Source organism: Budorcas taxicolor, chromosome 1 (assembly GCF_023091745.1).
Source record: "Budorcas taxicolor isolate Tak-1 chromosome 1, Takin1.1, whole genome shotgun sequence".
NCBI classification, from domain to species: domain Eukaryota; kingdom Metazoa; phylum Chordata; class Mammalia; order Artiodactyla; family Bovidae; genus Budorcas; species Budorcas taxicolor.
In genome coordinates, this window is record NC_068910.1 from 215,717,839 (window position 1) to 215,737,781 (window position 19,943).

At 46.8% G+C, this 19,943-nt stretch overlaps 2 protein-coding genes across 5 annotated transcripts in view; one reads left to right on the plus strand and one right to left on the minus strand.

Annotated features, from left to right (window-relative positions):
- Positions 1 to 16,586, plus strand: part of PIK3R4 (phosphoinositide-3-kinase regulatory subunit 4) — a 328,716-nt gene extending 312,130 nt beyond the window's left edge. For all 4 annotated transcript variants that reach the window (XM_052646163.1, XM_052646153.1, XM_052646171.1 and 1 more), the window contains 7 exons: positions 6,391 to 6,555; positions 8,946 to 9,157; positions 10,711 to 10,842; positions 14,123 to 14,223; positions 14,818 to 14,906; positions 15,201 to 15,309; positions 16,018 to 16,586. In XM_052646163.1, coding sequence (XP_052502123.1) covers positions 6,391 to 6,555; positions 8,946 to 9,157; positions 10,711 to 10,842; positions 14,123 to 14,223; positions 14,818 to 14,906; positions 15,201 to 15,309; positions 16,018 to 16,188 — 979 coding nt within the window. In that variant the 3' untranslated portion in view covers positions 16,189 to 16,586. The remainder of the gene's footprint in view (positions 1 to 6,390; positions 6,556 to 8,945; positions 9,158 to 10,710; positions 10,843 to 14,122; positions 14,224 to 14,817; positions 14,907 to 15,200; positions 15,310 to 16,017) is intronic.
- Positions 16,587 to 19,671: 3,085 nt separating this feature from the next.
- Positions 19,672 to 19,943, minus strand: part of COL6A6 (collagen type VI alpha 6 chain) — a 119,129-nt gene continuing 118,857 nt past the window's right edge. The window contains 1 exon segment of the mRNA XM_052642887.1: positions 19,672 to 19,888. Coding sequence (XP_052498847.1) covers positions 19,672 to 19,888 — 217 coding nt within the window.

Consider the following 19,943-nt stretch of genomic DNA (forward strand, 5'->3'; position numbering starts at 1 on the left):
TATGGACCTAACAGAAGCAGGAGATATTAAGAAGAGGTGGCAAGAATACACAGAAGAACTGTACAAAAAAGATCTTCATGACCCAGATAATCACGATGGTGTGATCACTCACCTAGAGCCAGACATCCTGGAATGTGAAGTCAAGTGGGCCTTAGGAAGCATCACTACGAACAAAGCTAGTATGGATGATGAAATTCCAGTTGAGCTGTTTCAAATCCTGAAAGACGATGCTGTGAAAGTGCTGTACTCAATATGCCAGCAAATTTGGAAAACTCAGCAGTGGCCACAGGACTGGAAAAGGTCAGTTTTCATTCCAATCCCAAAGAAAGGCAATGCCAAAAAATGCTCAAACTACTGCACAATTGCACTCATCTCACACGCTAGTAAAGTAATGCTCAAAATTGTCCAAGCCAGGCTTCATCAATACGTGAACCATGAACTTCCTGATGTTCAAGCTGGTTTTAGAAAAGGCAGAGGAACCAGAGACCAAATTGCCAACATCTGCTGGATCATGGAAAAAGCAAGAGAGTTCCAAAATAACATGTATTTCTGCTTCATTGACTATGCCAAAGCCTTTGACTGTGTGGATCACAATAAACTGTGGAAGATTCTGAAAGAGATGGAAATACCAGACCACCTAACCTGCCTCTTGAGAAACCTGTATACAGGTTAGGAAGCAACAGTTAGAACTGGACATGGAACAACAGACTGGTTCCAAATAGGAAAAGGAGTACATCAAGGCTGCATATTGTCACCCTGCTTATTTAACTTCTATGCAGAGTACATCATGAGAAACGCTGGGCTGGAAGAAACACAAGCTGGAATCAAGATTACCGGGAGAAATATCAATAACCTCAGATATGCAGATGACACCACCCTTATGGCAGAAAGTGAAGAGTAACTAAAAAGCGTCTTGATGAAAGTGAAAGAGGAGAGTGACAAAGTTGGCTTCAAGCTCAACATTCAGAAAACAAAGATCATGGCATCCGGTCCTATCACTTCATGGGAAATAGATGGGGAAACAGTGGAAACAGTGTCAGACTTTATTTTTTTGGGCTCCCAAATCACTGCAGATGATGATTGCCGCCATGAAATTAAAAGACGCTTACTCCTTGGAAGAAAAGTTATGACCAACCTAGATAGTATATTCAAAAGCAGAGACATTACTTTGCCGACTAAGGTCCGTCTCGTCAAGGCTATGGTTTTTCCACTGGTCATGTATGGATGTGAGAGTTGGACTGTGAAGAAGGCTGAGCGCCGAAGGATGGATGCTTTTGAACTGTGGTGTTGGAGGAGACTCTTGAGAGTCCCTTGGACTGCAAGGAGATCCAACCAGTCCACTCTGAAGGAGATCAACCCTGGGATTTCTTTGGAAGGAATGATGCTGAAGCTGAAACTCCAATACTTTGGCCACCTCATGAGAAGAGTTGACTCATTGGAGAAGACTCTGATGCTGGGAGGGATTGGGGGCAGGAGGAGAAGGGGATGACAGAGGATGAGGTGGCTGGATGGCATCGCTAACTCGATGGACGTGAGTCTGAGTGAACTCCAGGAGATGGTGATGGACAGGGAGGCCTGGCATGCTGTGATTCATGGGGTTGCAAAGAGTTGGACATGACTGAGTAACTGAACTGAACTGAAGCAATAAAAAAGAAAACCTATTAGAACTATCAAATGATTTCAACAAAAAGTTGTACAACATAAGATCATATAGTGTTCATATATTATAAAAGTCAGTTGGATTTCTGCATGCTAACAATGAGCTGTGGGCTTCCCAATAGCTCAGGTGGTAAATCACCTGTCTGCAATGCAATGTAGAAGATCTGGGTTTCATTTCCTGGGTCGGGAAAATCCCCTGGAGAAGGAAATGGCTACCTACTCCAGTATTCTTGCCTGGAGAATCTTATGGACAGAGGAGTCTGGCAGGCTACAGTCCACAGAATCGCAAGAGTCCGACACAACTTAGCTGCTAAACCACCACCACCAACAATGAACAATCCAAAGATGAACTACAGAAACAAGAGCATCAGAAACAATGAAGTACTGAAGAATAAATTTAACAGAAAAATACAAGACTTGAATACTGAAAGCTACAAACATCACTGAAAGAAATATTTTAAAATATTCATAGAAGACCTAAGTAGAAACACATCCCATGTTCATTCAGTGGAAAACTTTTGCTCTTTGTTAATATAGCTGACATCCCCAAATTGATCCTCAGGTTTTCCCTATGAAATTTCCATCTACTCCTTTCTACAGAAATTGACATTCTGATCCTAAAATTCGTGAAGAAATGCGAAGGACTTAAATAGCAAGACAGTCTTAAGGAAAGAACTGAGTTGGAGAAATCACACTTCCAGATTGGCCACAAAGCTACAGCAGTCAAGACACTGTGTTACTGGCATAGGGATAAATGCCTTAGTCAGTGGGCTAGAACTGACATGCAGAGGCACGTTTATGGTCACTGCTTTCTGACACAGGTGCCAGGACAGCTGAGTGTGGGGAAGAATAGCCTGAACAGATAGTGTAGAGATTACTGGGCAATTGCATGGTAAAGAATGGTTTGCAGAGAATTTTTCCAAATGGATCATAGACCTGAATGTAAGAGCTAAACCGTAAAACTTGTAGAAGAAAACATAGGCATGTTATTCTTCAGGACCTTGGATTTAGGCAGCTCAGATGGTAAAGAATCCACCTGCAATGCAGGGGACCCTAGTTCGGCTCCTGGGTCGGGAATATCTGCTAGAGAAGGGATAGGCTACCCACTCCAGTATTCTTGGGCTTCCCTGCTGGCTCAGCTGGCAAAGAATCCACCTGCAATGAGGGAGACATGGGTTTGATCCCTGGGTTAGGAAGATCCCCTGGAGACAGAAAAGGCTACCCATTCCAGTATTCTGGCCTGGAGAATTCCATGGACTGTATAGTCCATGGGGTCTCTAAGAGTCAGATACAACTGAGCAAGTTTCTCTTCTGAAATATGCCACCAAAAAACCCAGTGACAAAAAATAGATGTGATTTCATCAAAATTATAAACATTTGTGCTTCAAAGGAAAGTGAAAGGACAACCCACAGAATGAGATAAATAATTTTAAATCATATGTTTAAATACTCTGAATATATAAAGAAATGTTTTAACTCAACAGTAAGAAAACAAGTAATTAAAAAGCAGAGGACTCCGATAGAGCTGGCCCTTCATACCTGTGGGCTCTGTGGATTCAGGCAGCCAGGGATAGAGTATGCTCTGTTGATATGCACCCCTTGCATCAGAGGGCCTAGAGGAGCTAGTGCATTGACTGATTCTGGAATCTGCTGGGGGTCCTGGAGCCAGTCCCCCAAGAACATGAAAGGGCAACGGGGAGGCATGCGAAAAAGGCACTCTGCGTCTTTAGGGGAATACGGGCCAAAACCACAGTGGGATACACGTCACATCCACTAGAATGCCTGTGATCAAGAAGACAAGAACAAGTGCTGGAGACGGCGTGGAGAAATTAGCACCTTTGTACTTTGCTGGTATGAGTGTAGAATGATGCAGCACGTTTGGAAAAAGGGTTGACAGTTTCTCAAATGCTAATCATAGGATTACCTGTCACCCTGCGGTTTTACTCCTAGGTATAAACCCAGGAGAGTTGAAAACATTTGTTCACATGAAAATCTATAAATGAGTGTTCACAGTAGCATTATTCATAATAGCCAAAAAGTGGAAACCATAATGTCTATCAGCTATTGAATGGATAAGCAAATATAGTATATCCGTATAGTGGAATATTATTTAGCCATAGAAGGGATAAAATGCCCATGCATGCTTCAGGTCACTGAGTTGTACACTTTAAAATGTTATACTTGATGACATATAAATTGTATTTCAGCAAGGCTGCTATTAAAAAGTGAACTAGAGAGGCATGATTAATTAATATGTAAAATGTGCCATGTTTATTTATAAATCAAATATAAATATATTGTGATATGCATAGAAAACTCTTTGGGAAGCTATATAATAATGTCTGTAGTGTTCCTCTGTGGGTTTCCCAGATACCTCAGTGCTAAAGAATCTGCCTAACAATTCAGGAGACTGGGGTTCAATCCCTGGGTCCAGTCCCTGGGTCTGGAAGATCCCCTGGAGATGCCGGGAGCCAGCACGGGAGATCCCACCCATGACAAGGTCATGCGGAGAGGCCTGATGAGCAAGGCGAGTCAGGTCTCAAGGGGTCCTCTGCCTGAGCATCTACCCCGAAACCAAAATCTGTCTGTTTACTGCCTGCTATACTATACTCTTGTGACATTACCATCTTTCTCTGGAAAAAGTTAACTCAGAGCTCCAGTTAACAGTCTCCTGCATATAAAAAGAATGTCGGTTTAAACCCCTTTGATGGCTTTCTAACGTATCTGACTGGTCTGCCTGGACTTTTACAACTTGCGGATTGGCTTACAGCCCCCAACCATGAGAGGCAAGAAGCTTAAAGCATCTTAAAGATATAGAGCCTTTTAGAGTTAAGAATTAGTTTGGTGAAGAGTTTGTTGAGTTAATGTTTGCTGCCAGGCCTCCATATCCTTTATCTTTTAGGCACCTGGGAGGATATTAATCAATGTAATCAGGATGCAGAAATAGGAATATAGTAGTTTTGATGTTAGCAACACTAGACTTTTGAGTTAATTAATTTTCTCTTTGTTATAAACCACTGTACTCCACTTTCTTGTTATAAATTATTATGTCCTTGCTATGTAAGAATGTAACTTTTATTTAGTGCTTTCTGAGAGTGGCACCAGACTTTGGGAAGAACAGCACTATTACCCTTATCAGAAAAGGGCTGTAAAATGCTAATTTGCCTTCTGGCCAGAAGATGATGTAAATCACCTAAGACTTGTGTATACAACTAGGTATGCAGAGAGAAAGCCTGGTCTCGATGAGTCAGGGCTGTTAACACTGCATAATTTTGTATTATCCATTGATCTCTATGTAGAATCAAAAGTATAAAAGGCCTTTCTGAACAATAGAGGATGGGCCAGTCACTGAAAAGACTGGTTCCCCCCCGCCCCGTCTTCTTTTCTTACTCTGTTTTCAGGCTGAATTCCCACCTGGGGCGTGGAGGCTTGCCATGTCTACTTACTTGCCCCGGCTTCTAAGACCCATGAGAGGGAGCCCAAGGCGGGGCACCCTCCGCTATTGAAATGGGCGCCGGTGGCCTAACGCAGATGGTGCAAACCTCTTGTCCTGAGGTTTTATTAGTTCTCCACGTAAACCAAGTTATTCAGCCTCTTTTCTCTACTCATTTTCCTACTATACTATTCCTTCCTAATCTCTTTTTATATTTCTAAATAAGTAAGTTTTTCCTTGCCTACTCTGTCTCCGCTTCGAATTACCCTGGATCCACCAGGGCAGGACCCTGGTAGAGAACGAAATGGCAGTCTACTTCAGAATTCTTGTCTGGGAAATCCCATGGGCAGAGGAGCCTGGTGGGCTACAGTTCATGGGGGTTGCAGAGAGTCAGACACAACTTAGCAACTAAACAACAAAAGTGTTTCTCTCTGGGTGTTAGAATTATGTTTTTACTTCTTTTGACAAAAAAATAGTTTTTGTATATTTAAGATGTATTAACTTGTATAATAAATTTTAGAAGATAGAGGTGAATAAATTTGGTGTTTGGGGGCTTGTGACCTTTAAGGAGTGGGCTCTTGGAAGGCTGAGTATGTGACCCTTGTGGAGGGTGATAAAGGAGGAACTCTGTAGTGGAGGCAGGCAGGCACTGCTCGTCATATTCAGGAAGTTTGGTGGTAAATTTAAAGGAGGGGGACAAACAGCTTGAGAGGTCAATGTGTGTATGGGAGAGACTGAATATTATAGTAAAACTGTGTGTTAATAAATGTTTCATGAGTTACATGTTAATTGAGCTATGCTATGTCCTGCTTAGGAATGTTGGGCTGTAAATGGGTAAACTGAGATGCAGTGCAGGTTAAGTGGCTTAACTCAAATCATACTGGTGGTCAGTTAGTGGAACTCAGCCCTATGATTCCAAAGCCAGTGCCGTCCTGCTGTGGCAGGCTGCATCTGCTTGATTATAGAATAACTGCAGGGGTGAGAGGAGGGCTTCAGGAATTGCAGAAAAGAAGCAAGCTGGGTCAGGCCACAGTGTGGGAAGTCCAGCTGGAAAGGAGGATGGACAGTCTTCCCATGATCAGAGAGAAGCGTGTGAAGATGGCCACTTGAAAGTATCAGAAGGAAAGGTGGTTTTGTACCAGTGCTTCTGAGGGGAGTTATTTTTGTTAGACAATCAGGGAGGGAAACAGGCCTCAGAGTATCATTGTTTGTTTGTTAATAATAATGTACCTGCTTAATGTCAGCAGTAATGATGCTCTGTGGCTCTTCAGAAACGCAGTTCTGATTTTCTTTTGCAGGTCTATCCTCACATATAGCCGAATTGGGGGCCGTGTCAAGACGCTCACATTCTGCCAGGGTTCCCACTACTTAGCCATAGCGTCTGATAACTGTGCCGTCCAGCTTCTTGCGATTGAGGCCTCTAAGCTGCCCAAGTCTCCCAAGATTCATCCTCTGCAGAACAGGTATCTGTCTGTCATTTGTGTTTTTTAAACTGCATTTGGTGTCCTGGGATAATGGAACCCTCCTGTAATACAGTTTGGATCAGCTGAGGGCCTGTGACAATGTACTTCTGTTTTTAAGCACATGAAATGAATAAAATTGAGTTTCCAACTCAAATCTATCACACACAGTTTGAGGAAACTATTTCTGCCAGTTTGTCCAAAGGTCAGAAGGGCAGCTTTGAACATGTGGCTCATCCCAGTCTGGAATCTGAATAACCTAATTATCAGTTACATCTTCTGTCTCAGCTCTGGCTGCTGGTTTCGAAAATGTGAGTGTTCTTCATTAAAGGAAGCTCAAAAGTGTTGTCAGCATTTTGTCACTTGGCAGTAAAGCCTCTGAAGTTGCTGGGAATGGAGCAGAATGTTCAGTCAGATTGTTTGCTTATCGTTTTAAAAAGAAGATCCTGGCTGGCTTTATCTAAGAATTTCTTCCACTTCTTACAGATTGTGGTTGCTTATAGATTAAACCCATGCAAGGTAAGATATTTAAAGGTCAAACAGAACAATTTTTCAGCTGACTAGTGTGTGCTGCACCAGGGAAATTGCAGAAATGAGTAAGATGTGTTTGTTACACTCTCTGAGAAACGAGCCTGGTGGGAGAGACAGACCAGTGAACAGATGACTTCGGTGCAGTATGACCGCATGCCCTGTGACGGGGACGGGGGACCAGCTTACGGGTGGATTGGGGAGATGGCCTGGAGGGTGCCACCCGGTGTGGCCTCAGCAGGGTGGTGGCGTAGGGCGGGGCAGGCACAGTGGGGCCCCTCAGGGAGGAAGCAGAGCCACCAGACGCCTCATCACAGTTTCAGTGGATTATAGCTCACCTCCATTGGGCAGCTGAGGAAGAAGGGGGTGATGATTGGGTCACCTGGGACTTTATTATTTGTTTGTATCATTTTGTTTATTCTTTGTTTTGCTTTTACCAATTAAGATATGTTTGTTTTTTTTTTTAACACGTTCACAAAAGAGACTTGGGCAGCTTCTGTCCAGGACCCATTATAATAACCTTGAACTAAGAAGTCCTTTCAGCAGAGAGTGGCTACAAAGCAGCCTCTGCATGGCGTAAATCACCAGAGAGCTCTTGGCAGAGTGCATGGAGTGAGGACCCCACAGCAGAGTATACGTTTCGTGCAGGAGAGCCTCTAAGCTGACAGCACTTTTCATTGTGAATGTTAGTCTTTACTCAGCTGATAAAGAATCTGCCTGCGATGCAGGAGACCCCAGTTCGATTCCTGGGTCGGGAAGATCCACTGGAGAATGGATAGGTTACCCGCTCCAGTATTCTTCTTGGCTTCCCTTGTGGCTCAGCGGGTAAAGAATCCGTCCGCCATGTGGGAGACCTGGGTTGGGAAGATCCCCTGGAGAAGGAGAGGCTACCCACTCCAGTGTTCTGGCCTGGAGAATCCCATGGGCTGTATAGTCCAAGGAGTCGAAAAGAGTCAGACGTGACTGAGCAACACCGACTCTCTGGATCGGCAGGTTGCTCCAGGAGGCTCAGCTTTGCCTGGCGGCAGGCACTCCCAGGAAACCCTGCACGGGCCGCGCATTCAGTCTGCCCGTGTTCCCTTGGCTCTGAATACTTAGGATCTGTGGATCCTTTTTATTGTTTATTTGGCGTCTAGACTTTTCATCATCACTTTAGGGAATATTGTCAGTGTTAGAATGTTTATAAATATAATTTTTTGCCTAAGACAGGAGTTAGCCAGCTACAGCCAGCAGTATGGCCCATATTAAGAATGCCTTTTGCATTTGCAAAGGGTTGTTTTAAAAAAAAAGAACATGCAGCAGAAACACGTGCGGCTGTGGATCCTGACAGATTCGCTGCCCGGCTCTCACAGACAGTGCTGCTGACCCGCGACAGAGCCGAAACAGCCGTGTGCAGGGCCTGATGCGCACTGAGCAAGGAAGCTGGCCAGCATGTTTATGGCATTATTTTTAGTTTAAAAATATCTCAGCTTGGAAACAAACAAACAGGTATATCAAAGAATGGAATAGTACTTACAAAGGAATCACTAATTTTATTTACTTCACTTTATTATCAGTAATAAAAGGGAGCGAATGATTGATTCATGCAGTAACAGCAATGAATCTTAAATCCTTCTTTCTAATAAAAGAAGTCAGCCTGAGGGGAAGGTGAGTGAAGGATACATGGAAGTCTGTGCACTACATTTGCAGCTCTTCTGTAGTTCTGAAGTAATTTTTTAAAAAAATGCTCAGCTATCCTTGTCTTAGATGGACCACAGAGTTTTTACTTCTTGACCACGTTTAGAAGGTAGACTAATCTGCAGTGGAGGCGGGTGCTGTGTCTTTCGTGATGGATGAGCCTTCGCCCCTTGACGTATGTCTCCTAGAGTCCTAGACCAGAAGGAGGACGGCTGCGTGGTGGACCTGCATCACTTCAGCTCCGGGGCGCAGTCTGTGCTGGCCTACGCCACCGTGAACGGCGCTCTGGTGGGCTGGGACCTCCGCTCCTCCAGCAATGCCTGGACACTGAGGCACGATCTCAAGGCAGGCCTCATCACCTCCTTTGCTGTGGACATCCACCAGTGCTGGCTCTGCATTGGTAGGGAGCTGCCTTTCAGGTCCTTGACTGGGTCTGGATGCTGCTGTCAGGAGCATCCACCTCTTAAGAAAGCTCTTTTCCTTTGTCTTCATTGCTGATTTTCCCCCATGTCCTTTACCCCCCCATTATTATAATACTTGCATTTCAATTTTTTCATTAAACAAATTTGAAAGAGTGAGGTCAATATTCAGCGAGCCCCTACAGTGGTCAGATTTGCCGGCGTTTTCTTACTCTGCCAGGGAAGCAACAGGCTGGGTTTATGGGATGAGAGTGTTTGAATTTGAGCACGCTTGCTTTTAAATCCCGGTAGCCACAGGCAAGCTGCTTCACCCTTCTGGTCTTACTGTCCTCTCCTTCAGATGGGCCCATTCCCTCCAAGGGTGGCTTTGAGGACTTAATGAGGTGAAAGCGTCCCACACAGGAGGAGAGCCACGGTGGCCGCTGGCCTTGTGACCCCTTCCCAGTGCCTGTCCTTGCTGAAGAGCACCTGTGCCCTTGCTTCTCTCCTGTTTCAGTTTCACTAACTATCCCCCGCCCCTGCCCCCCACCGCCCGGCCAGGCTTTGAACCTGCCCCTTTAGAAGGTACTGGAGCTTATTCATTGTCACTTGACACACTCTTTCAGAAGAATTAGACTCTGCTACGCTTGAATATTGGTTTCTGTTCAATAGATTCCCTATCTTGCATTCGTGACATTAATTATCAGCCCTTTATTTTATATGGTTTGTGTGAAGTGCATTATCTCTTGCCTTTGGCGAGACTAAGCTGCCCTGGCACAGGAAGATGTTGTGCCAGGCTTGGAAAAGTAGCTGTCACACACGCCACAGGTTAGCGAGTTGCCCTGGTGGCTCTCACGCAGCCCCACCAGCTCTGAGGGGCCTGCAGAGGGGCCAGGAGACAGAGGGGCCAGGAGACAGAGGGGCCCGCCGCCCCTTTGGTCTTTTCCCACCCTGGTCTCCACTGGACCTGGAGACCAGCCTTGGCATTAGAGTGCATGGTATTCTTTGGGATGGCTGGCATTCTCTCTGTGGGGTTTCAGATGTCTTGGGCGCACATGCAGGCAGTCACCCAGTGTCTGCTGTGCTCAGACAGCCATGCCTGTCTCCAGAAGGTTCCAGAGAAAAGGGCACGTCGGAGCTGGAGCTCTGAGGGCTGCCGCAGGGCTGCTGCTGCTTGAGGGCTGACTGAGGCCACCGCGCCGGTGAGCCGCCTCTGCTCACGTACGGCAGTCTGAACGTCTTACTCTATCAGATCCGCTTTATGTCTGCTCTGGGCCTGCTGGGTTTCTTTCACAGGCGCCTTTGGCAGTTAGTAAGTGTCAGTCATTAATGAGCTATTCATTCTTGTCTCACACTTGCTAGGTTTGTGGTAGCGCTGTGCTAGTACTCTGTACTTTTGGGCTGAGGTGCTGTTTGGAACCTAGGGGTGGGACGGGCAGCTTCCCGGAAGCAAAGCCTCTCTCCTAAGTGGCCAGCCAGATTGAACGTACCGTCGGCGGGAATCGGCACTGAAGCCAAGCCTGCCGTGGTCACGCCTGCGCCTCTCCCCTCGCAGGCACGAGCAGCGGCACCATGGCCTGCTGGGACATGCGCTTCCAGCTGCCCATCTCCAGCCACTGCCACCCGTCGCGGGCTCGCGTCCGGCGCCTCTCCATGCACCCACTCTACCAGTCCTGGGTGATTGCAGGTAGGAGGCGGGCGGGCTGGTGGGGCCGGGGCAGAGGACTCTCTGCCCAGGTTCATGACCTGAAGGGTTTTTACCTTGTGAGCCAAATGCTGGCTTTTGTGGTCAGTTCTGATTCTGTGGAAGTTCCTGCCACGGATATCTCATTGTCATTTCTCATTTATTGTGTTTCACGGAGTCTCATTAGTCACACCACTGCCATCCCTTCCTGTCCGCCACCTTTGCCTTCCCATTGTCTTCTTTCTCCTGTGTTCCCTGTTTTTTGCTAAAGTTGCCGTCATCTTCCTGGAAATCTGAGCTGGAACCTGAGGTCTCCCTCTCAGCTGCCATTTCTGTTGCCTTTCTTGCAAGCCTCCCTCTCCTTCTCTTATGGGGTGTTCAGATTTCCTTGTATAGATTCTTAGGCAAGACACTTGGGCAACTCTTTGAAACTCATTTTTCTCAACTGTAAAAGGTGGTTAAAAAACTTGTCTAGCAGAGTTGTAAGAATGTGAGATAACACATGTGATGCATATGGCCTTGTACACAGTGAGCGCCTGACAGGCCGTGGCTCTGCCTGCTGTGTTTCCTCGTGGTCTCCTGTCTCCAGGCCCCACCACCCCCGCCCCCGCCCCCTCCTCTCCCCGCGCCCCCTCCAGGCCCCCCCCACCCCTCCTCTCCCTGCGCCCCCTCCAGGCTCCCCACCCCCTCCTCTCCATGCGTCTGTCTCTTGCATGCCTGCTGTCACGGTGACTCATGCTGCCGCCTCCCATGGCTGTGACGCATCCTGCGTCTTATAGGAGTTGGCGCTTGCTTGGTTGATCACTTCCTCTCTCTGAAACACTTTCCTCGTCTGATATTGAGGACATTACTCTCTTGGTTCTTTCGTCGATTGATTTGCTATTTTTTCTTCTCTTCCTACATTTAATCTCTGGCCCGCCCGAGGGCTCAGTCTTGGTATTTCTGCGCTGGCTCCCTGTGTGAGCACATCCAGTCCCAGGCGAAGCAGTACCAAACTTATTCATGTTTTTATATCTGCCTATTTAAAATCTTCCCTAAAAGCTGTGGTACACACAATGGAATACTACTCATACAAAAAGGAACACATTTGTCAGTTCTAATGAGGTGGGTGAACCTGGAGCCTAGTATACAGAGTGAAGTAAGTGAGAAAGACAAAGGCAAGTACTGTCTATTAACCCATGGATATGGAATTAGAAACACGGTGCTGAGCATCCCACATGCAGGGCAGCAGAGGACAGACCTCTGGACTCTGGGAGAAGGCGAGGGGGGATGATTTGGGAGAATGGCTCTGAAACACGTACATCAGTGCGTGTGAAACGGACGGCAGCGCAAGTTTCTCGGCATGAAGCGAAGCAGCAGAGCCGGCGCTCTGGGACAACCCAGAGGGATGGGGTGGGGAGGGGAGGGAGGTGGGGGCGGGCTCGGAGTGGGGGACACATGTACGCTGTTTGGCAGAGGCCGTCACAATATTGTGGTGTAGTTATCCTCCAATTAAAATAAATTAATTAAAAAATTAAGGACAGTTAAGAGCAGAAGTGCTTTGTCATTCACAAAGAGAAAATTACTCTGTAATACTGATCTTTGAAGATTTGGTTCAGAACTTCAGCCTCCCTGTGTATTGAGAACAGCATAGGTTTTTAAAGACATGGAAACTGATGCAAAGGAAAGCGGTTAGTGAACTGCTTATCTGGATATCTGCTCATTTTGTAAGTTCAGCTTGGCTCATTATTTTTTGAAGGGAAACAACTTAGTCAACAAAGATTGTTCAAAATTATCACCTAAGATTATATCACTCCTGTTAAATCTCAACATCATTTTTAATAATAAAAGTCTAATAATTAGAAAATAAAATCTTCCCCAAGATGTCTGACAGCCAGCTGAAACTTGACCTGCCCAAGCCGGACCCTTGGTCTCCTATCCACCCGCCTCCCCCCAGGACAAGCTCACTCTGCCTGCAGTATCGTCCCAGGAAATGGCAGCCGTTTCAGCTTGAAGCTCCCGAGGAACCCTGACATTGTCCTCGTTTTTTTTTTTTTTCTCTTTCTCATCCCACTTCCCACTTCCAGTTCATCAGCCAGTTCCCCGTGTCCTGTCTTAAAGTGTGTCCAGAATTGCCCCCCTTTCACTGTTCCCACCACTGTCCCCTCACCCAGATGACAGCATGTCTTGTTCCTATTAACGAATCCCTCCTCCTAGCCTGTTCTTTCTTCTGCTCCATACCTGCCAGTGCCTCCCACGAAATAGCCCAGCTCATCCCCGCGGCCTGGAGGCTCTATGGGGCCTGTTCCTGCTTCCTCACAACCCTCTCGGCCAGTCAGGGTTCCAGCAGGAATCAGATGGCACGCCCAGTGTAGGGTCATTTGAGGAGGGCGTACTGTCAGAGGGCCTGTTATCAAGGTGCAGGGAAACGGTTCCGGCCACAGGGGCTTTCTGAACTTTTCCTTGAGCTAGGGCAGATTCCTGCTTACAGCCTCTGCGTTTTGGTGGGATTGTTGTCACCACTAGGGTGTGAGTTCTGTGAAAAGGAATTTTCTTTTCTTTTTCTTTTTGCATTATTTGTCCTCTCTTCCTTAGGACCTAGGACAGAGACTGGCTCACAGTAAACCTAGTGGGTTCAGTAAACATTAATGAGGAAGTGAAGGCTGGGGTATTGTCACTCCTCAAAACACTGCTGAAAAGTACTTTTGAGAAAGCCCCTCTTAGGCATGCAGGAACCGTTCCCCAGCGTCCCCCTCTGCCCTTCCTTGCACTCTCCCCATCACAGACGTGCCCCAGTCAGACCACGGCACTCGGACGTGGGTGTGTGCCTCACTCCTTCCATCCTGTCTGCCCCCCGTGATCCGCGTGTCCCCCGTGTCTGTCCCAGTGACACACTCCCCGAAGCGACATCCACCTCGCCCTCCGGATGTGGCCTTTCCTTCTCGAGTGTACGTGGACTTCTGCGTTCTCTCTTCTGTGCTCATTGTCTCAACGCTTTGTATTTTTCTCTCTCCTGCTAGACTGCAGGTTTCTTGAGGGCAGAATCTGTTTGTGCTCTGCTTTTACCCGACATTCCTCTGCACTCAGCTCGATACCAGTAAAGTACTGACCAGTAGGTTAGCAGAAACATTTCTTTTTCACACTTTAGTGTGGAGTCAGGGTCACAGCATGACTTAAAGTGTCCGTGAGCATCTCCTACAGGATGGGGAGCAAATGGAAATGTGTGCAGGTTAACTTCCTCTGCCAGGATGTGGACTCACCTAGCGGAGCCCTCGTCTGAGTAATGCTGGCCTGTCTCCCTCAGCTGTCCAGGGCAACAACGAGGTGTCCATGTGGGACATGGAGACGGGCGACCGAAGGTTTACCCTCTGGGCCAGCAGTGCGCCCCCGCTGTCCGAGTTACAGGTAAGGCCAGTGTCATCTGCCACATCCCCAGCTCGGTCAGGCGTCTTTGCCAGCCGTGATCCTTGCTGGGCTTTGGGGTTGTGCTTTAAGCTTGGGTTTTTACTAAGTAAGTATTAAGCGGGTATTGCTGCCCTCTGCTTTCCAGTTCCCCAAGTTTACCGGTGTCTGCTTCTGTGGGTGTTCTGGTTGCCAGCTCCATAAGCTTTGTGATGTTTCCTTGGAACCCCAGTAGAATCTGGGTTAATTAGAAAAGGAAAGGTTAAAGCTTAGATCATTAGAAAAATGGAACGTGACCCTGTCATACATAACTTTTTAAAGCTGCTTTGTTGGGGCAGAGGGTAGGAAAGTTTTTTCTCTCCTTTAGTTGGGATCCTTCTCATTCCAAACGGAGAGTTTTAGGAAGCTGAGGAGGCTTTGCTTCTTCATTCAGGGTGATACAGAACAAATGTATTTTAAATTCCCAAAGAAAGATTTAGGACGTAAGTGATCTGTCTCTGGTCTCTTCAGTTAACTGCTGACAGCTGACTTATCTCTAGAAATGGCTGCATCCTTTGTGGGCGACATTTGACTCTCTGTTTCTTTACTTCCTTTAAGCCTTCTTCTCACAGTGTCCACGGGCTCTACTGTAGTCCTGCAGATGGCAACCCCATCCTGCTAACGGCGGGCTCAGACATGAAAATAAGGTACAGTAAAAACACTTCATATTCAGCACTTGAAAGGAGAAGGGTAGTTAAATGTGTATGAATACTGTGGTTACCACAGGTGGTTTGTTACAGACACCAGCAGTGGTGTGATGCCTGCGGTCATCCACATCCTGCAGGGACAGCTGTTAATACTTCACTTGGAACTGATTTTAGGCTCTAGAAAAGCTCTATTCCAAACACAGAAGAGGACACGCCAGCATTGACGGGTGTCAGTCAGTGATCAGTCTTCCCTGTCTCCTGCCACGTAATGACCCCGTCTCTCCTCCTCCGCAGGTTTTGGGACCTGGCCTACCCAGAGAGGTCCTATGTGGTCGCGGGGAGCACGGGGTCCCCGTCCGTGTCCTACTACAGGAAGGTCATTGAAGGCACCGAAGTCGTCCAGGTATCAGTGGTCCTTGCTTTCCCGCCACCTCTTGTAGGAACAAAAACGGCGGACATAAATATCATGAGTGGCTTTGGCTGAGAGTGGCAATATTTTTTTGAATTTAAAAATTTTATTTTCTCTTGACTTTTCGGTATTTTTAGAATCGAGTTTACTAAGGTAGAATAAACATAGAAAGTGCATGTATAATTACATCAGTCAAAGTAAGCACTTTGAACACTTGCCGGGCCTTTTATAAAACTTGGTGCCTTTATTGTCTTCCTTCCACAAGTGAGAAAGTCAAGCACATCCAGGCTGAGTCACTCGTCTCGGGCCAGCTGGCTCGTAAGTGGCAGTGCGGGGACTCACAGGTGGCAGCGAGCTTCGGGAGGGCTGGAGCATCTGACACATACGTGTGTCCAGGCCCCGGCCGTCACTGCCTCTTGGTTCTTCCCCTTTGTTCTTTGAAGCTGACAGGGGTAACACGCACAGGTTATCAGCCTGTCTGCAAGTTCCCACGTCTGTAAGGGGCGCTCATGGAGTCCAGGGACTGGACACCTAGACCCTCGGTTTGGACTCCCCGGCGGCGCCTCTGTGAAAGTGTGGCTCCTTTGAACCAGGGTCAGCCTAAACAAAGAGCAGCGCTCCTTAGAAGCAGGGGTGTGGACAGGCGGCAGGATGTGCTCCCGCCCCTGACTGGCCTTCTCCTTGCTTTTAACCACCACACAGGAGATTCAGAACAAGCAGAAAGTGGGGCCGAGTGATGACGGCCCGCGGAGGGGCCCGGAGTCCCTGCCCGTGGGCCACCACGACATCATCACGGACATCGCCACCTTCCAGACCACGCAGGGCTTCATCGTGACCGCCTCTAGGGACGGCATTGTTAAGGTGTGGAAGTGAAGCCCGGGAGATGCGTGTAATTTGCGAAATCACAGCAATACCCTGTGACTCGAGAAAAAGTGCTTTTAGAGAACAGAGTGAGCGCAGATTCCTTTGCTTAGTTTTTGGAATCATGTCTATTTCGTGATTAAACAGATCCCATGCAAGGTGGCTAAGGAACTTGCTGGCATCCTTGTGTGTGTCTCAGCTGGAATTAGCTAGACAGCAGTATCTGGCGCTTTTATTGTATATATCACAGAGATAAGGAATTTAAAATGACTTCCACGATCTCAGTTTACTTTGTATTAAAAAAAGACAGGTGAAAGTTGGTTGTAAGCTGTTACAAAGTAAATGCATTTTTCTTTTGCTATTAAAAATGCTATTCAAACCAGCCAATAAACTGTATTCAAGCCTCTTAAGGGGGTTTTGTCTGCTTTTGTTGGTGTTTTTAATGGTAAACTTGGCAGAATGACCTTCAGCGGTGTGTGGACTGGTGGCACAGGTGCCCAGTGGCACTGCCAGGCCTGTGGCGTGCATTCTGCTCCAGCCCACCTTTCCTCGCTTGTGTTTGAGAGCTGGCCTTCTTAGATGTTTAACCCTGGAGACTTGGTCTCCTGTGCGTCAGCTCCAGAGAAATGTGTCTCTTCTTGGTCATCACGACTGTTTTTTTATAGTTTCCACTATAAATTCTGAAACTTGGCCCATCAACTTGCTTTTATCCAGTGTGCGTTATTTATTAAATGCACGAAGAGAGAAAAGTAAAAAGATTAAGCTGTCAAAAACATGCCAAAATTTATATTTTCAGGAGACCAAAATTTGGTCTTCCCCGCTAAAATGAACCCTTCAGATTTATCGATCATTGTTAGCACAGGAACTTTTCCATCCACATCTCACTGTCCATCCACTTGCCAAAGGGTTTATGGTGTTCACAAATATTTTGATTTGAAATTAGTTAGCATGAGTCTGTAAAACCAAGAAGTTGAACAGATAACCTGAGTCCAGGGAAGATACTTGTTTACGAAACAAGCCAAAACTTTAACTTTGTGTAATTACACACCTAACTTAGTATGGCACGTGACAGTTGTGGGCACGGGGTTCAGTGCTCTTGGTGTTTACACGTGAGCAGTGAAGCGGTCGGGCAGCCCCGTCAGGCCAGGACTGGGCCGGGCGCCAGCGAATCTCCAAAACATGCAGCTTCACGTGGGTGCTGTCACGTTGCAGAGCCTGTTTCCCCTAAGCTCTGCTGAGACCACATGGGCAGAGTTTCCAGCTACTAAGTCAGGTTTAGAGTCTGAAGAGGTTGGGGGAAGGTTTTGAGACATCAGCTTAGGCTGAAAAGGGGCCTCAAGCCTGGAGCCGTCAGCTAAGCCACAGAGGGACAGACTTGGAGATCCCGAGGGGAGAGAGGGAGCCACCGCCCGTTTCTCCCGCTCTTCCCCGTCCTCACTCTCCCCACTTAAAGAACACTCCACCCTCTACCGCTTTAAAAAAGGCCATTTGGTTAAATCGTTTCTGAGCGTTACCGTCTGCTGCCACTGTAAGTTTGCATCTCTTTTGGATGTCCATAGGTTTGTTTTTTAACACGTGTGACTCATATTCAGTGCAGAGATAATAGAAGAAATTGTCCTTTATAGTCAGTTAATTTGATTTTCTATATCAAGAACATCACTGCTTATTTTTTGTGATTCTTGGTTTAAATAGGGTTTTATTTAATTTATAGTTTGTGGTACTTGCCCTTTTAAGAGAAAGAGATAAATCACGGAAAAATGAAAATATGCCGCAAAATGCTAAAATAAAATCACCAACAGGATACTTGCTTGGTGTACTTACCAATACAGAGAGGCTAGACAAATAATATTTTAATAGTATTTCCAACAATAAACAACAAGAAAAGGAAGTTTTGCTTAATCCAAAGCTAACCAGGAAAATCCCTTTTATTCAAATACCTCTTACATATCGCTCATCAATTTCCAGTACTTGAATTTTTCCTGAACCCCTAAGCACCATTTAGGATACACAGAGAAGGCCAATGTGCTGAATTCTTCCCTGTTACCTGAGTGTGGAGACAATGGTTTAACTCCTTGCTCTTTGGAGACATTGGGAGCCGTTTCTGTGGAGTTGCCTGGGGAAGGATGGCAGACGTGATCTGGAGCCAACACTGCAGATGCTCTGCCCCAGGTTTTGTGAGCAGAGGTGTAGGGAGGAGACTCGGGATCCCTGCCGGTCTTGGTGTCCGTAGCCGTGTGCTTCACCCACCCCTGCAGGGGCCCCTCCTCCCCAGAGACCACGGCCATCTACGCGGCCAGGCTCCTGTGACCGGCTGTGGAGCAAGCTCTTAGAACTTGACTTTATGTCTAAATTGAGTATTGCTCCTTCAGTGTTTATTTGATTGATTAAAAACTCGGTATGTGCTCTGGGTGGGAGTGAGAAGAAACAGCCAGCAGAGATGCGCTTTTGAAGAACTTGCCTGCTGTCACTCACAATGATCTCTTTTTGCATTTCCCCTGCCCGCCACCCCCCCCCCCCGCGCCCCCCCCCCCCGCCCCACCCATAAGAATTTGTAGATGAGGACAAGAACCTCTTTGTCTTTTCCAAACTCAGTGCGCAGGTAAGCCCTGCTTAGTTCTCTGCCTGTCCTCTTTGGTGCTGCTCACAATTAACAAAGGAGCCGCCTGGCAGGTAATGCAGAGCTTCACCTACTATGGGCTCTGTCTTCACTGTTCTTGCCTAAGCATACGTAGGTTAGTTAAAAAAATAAGAATGATGATGGTAATGGGAAAGAAGAAAAGTACTATCAAAACACTACTTAATTTATGTTCTGAGCAAACATGAGTTGATTTTCAGCGAGTTTAAACAGGATTTGGAGCTGGGGAAGTTCACCTCTCTTTCTGTCCAAGCCAACAACTACACAAGGTGGAAGAAAGCTTCCAGCACAAGCCCATCCGAGATCCAGTCAGTCCCGGCAGACAGAGGTGGGTTGAAATGGAATCGTGGAAAGTCAGATTTTCAAAGTTAGGCATACAAATAGCATTGGTTTCTAGGGTTGATGCTGAGATCTTCCAAAACATTAACCTTTGGCTAAATAGATGAGGATTAATCAGTCCTAAGCTGAGAAGCAAGGGCTCAGCCTGCAGAAGGTGGACAAGATGCAGACCTGCAATTTTAAAAGCATGAGCGCTGGCCCACGCACACACACGTATACGCAATATAACATTTATCTTCAAATTGTATCTCCATGGCACTTCACTCCTCTTATTTTTCTGTCTTTTGATAACAGTTCTTGAACATACCAGTCTCTGAGTGCTAGAATTATCAGGAATGGTCAAATAAATGTACAAGGTATATCTTACTACCAGTGAGTGCAAGGGGTCAAGTTGCACGGTGACCCACCTCCTGTGGCATGCAGACTGGGCCCCAGCTGCAGGGAGAAACGCAAGTAACGTTGCCCGACGTCGTGACTCTATGGAGTTGTTTGAGCCCAGAGCCTCACCATGCTCCCTGAGGTTACACTCCCTGAGCGCTTCCTTTATCGTGTTTGGGGGCTGCTCTCATCACCCTTTTCCCATTTCCAAAGGCATGGAATATGTGTCTGGTGAAATTTTGAACAGTACCATCTCTGCCGCCTCTTGCTATTCTTGAGAAGTAATTTTTGTATTGGAAGAACTTCGCCTTCTGCAATGCATCTTCTTTGAGGGTGGCTCTGTGTGGCCCAGGAACAAAGCTACAGAGTGAAGGGAGAGAGACAACATAGGAGATAACTGTTACCATGGCAGCTG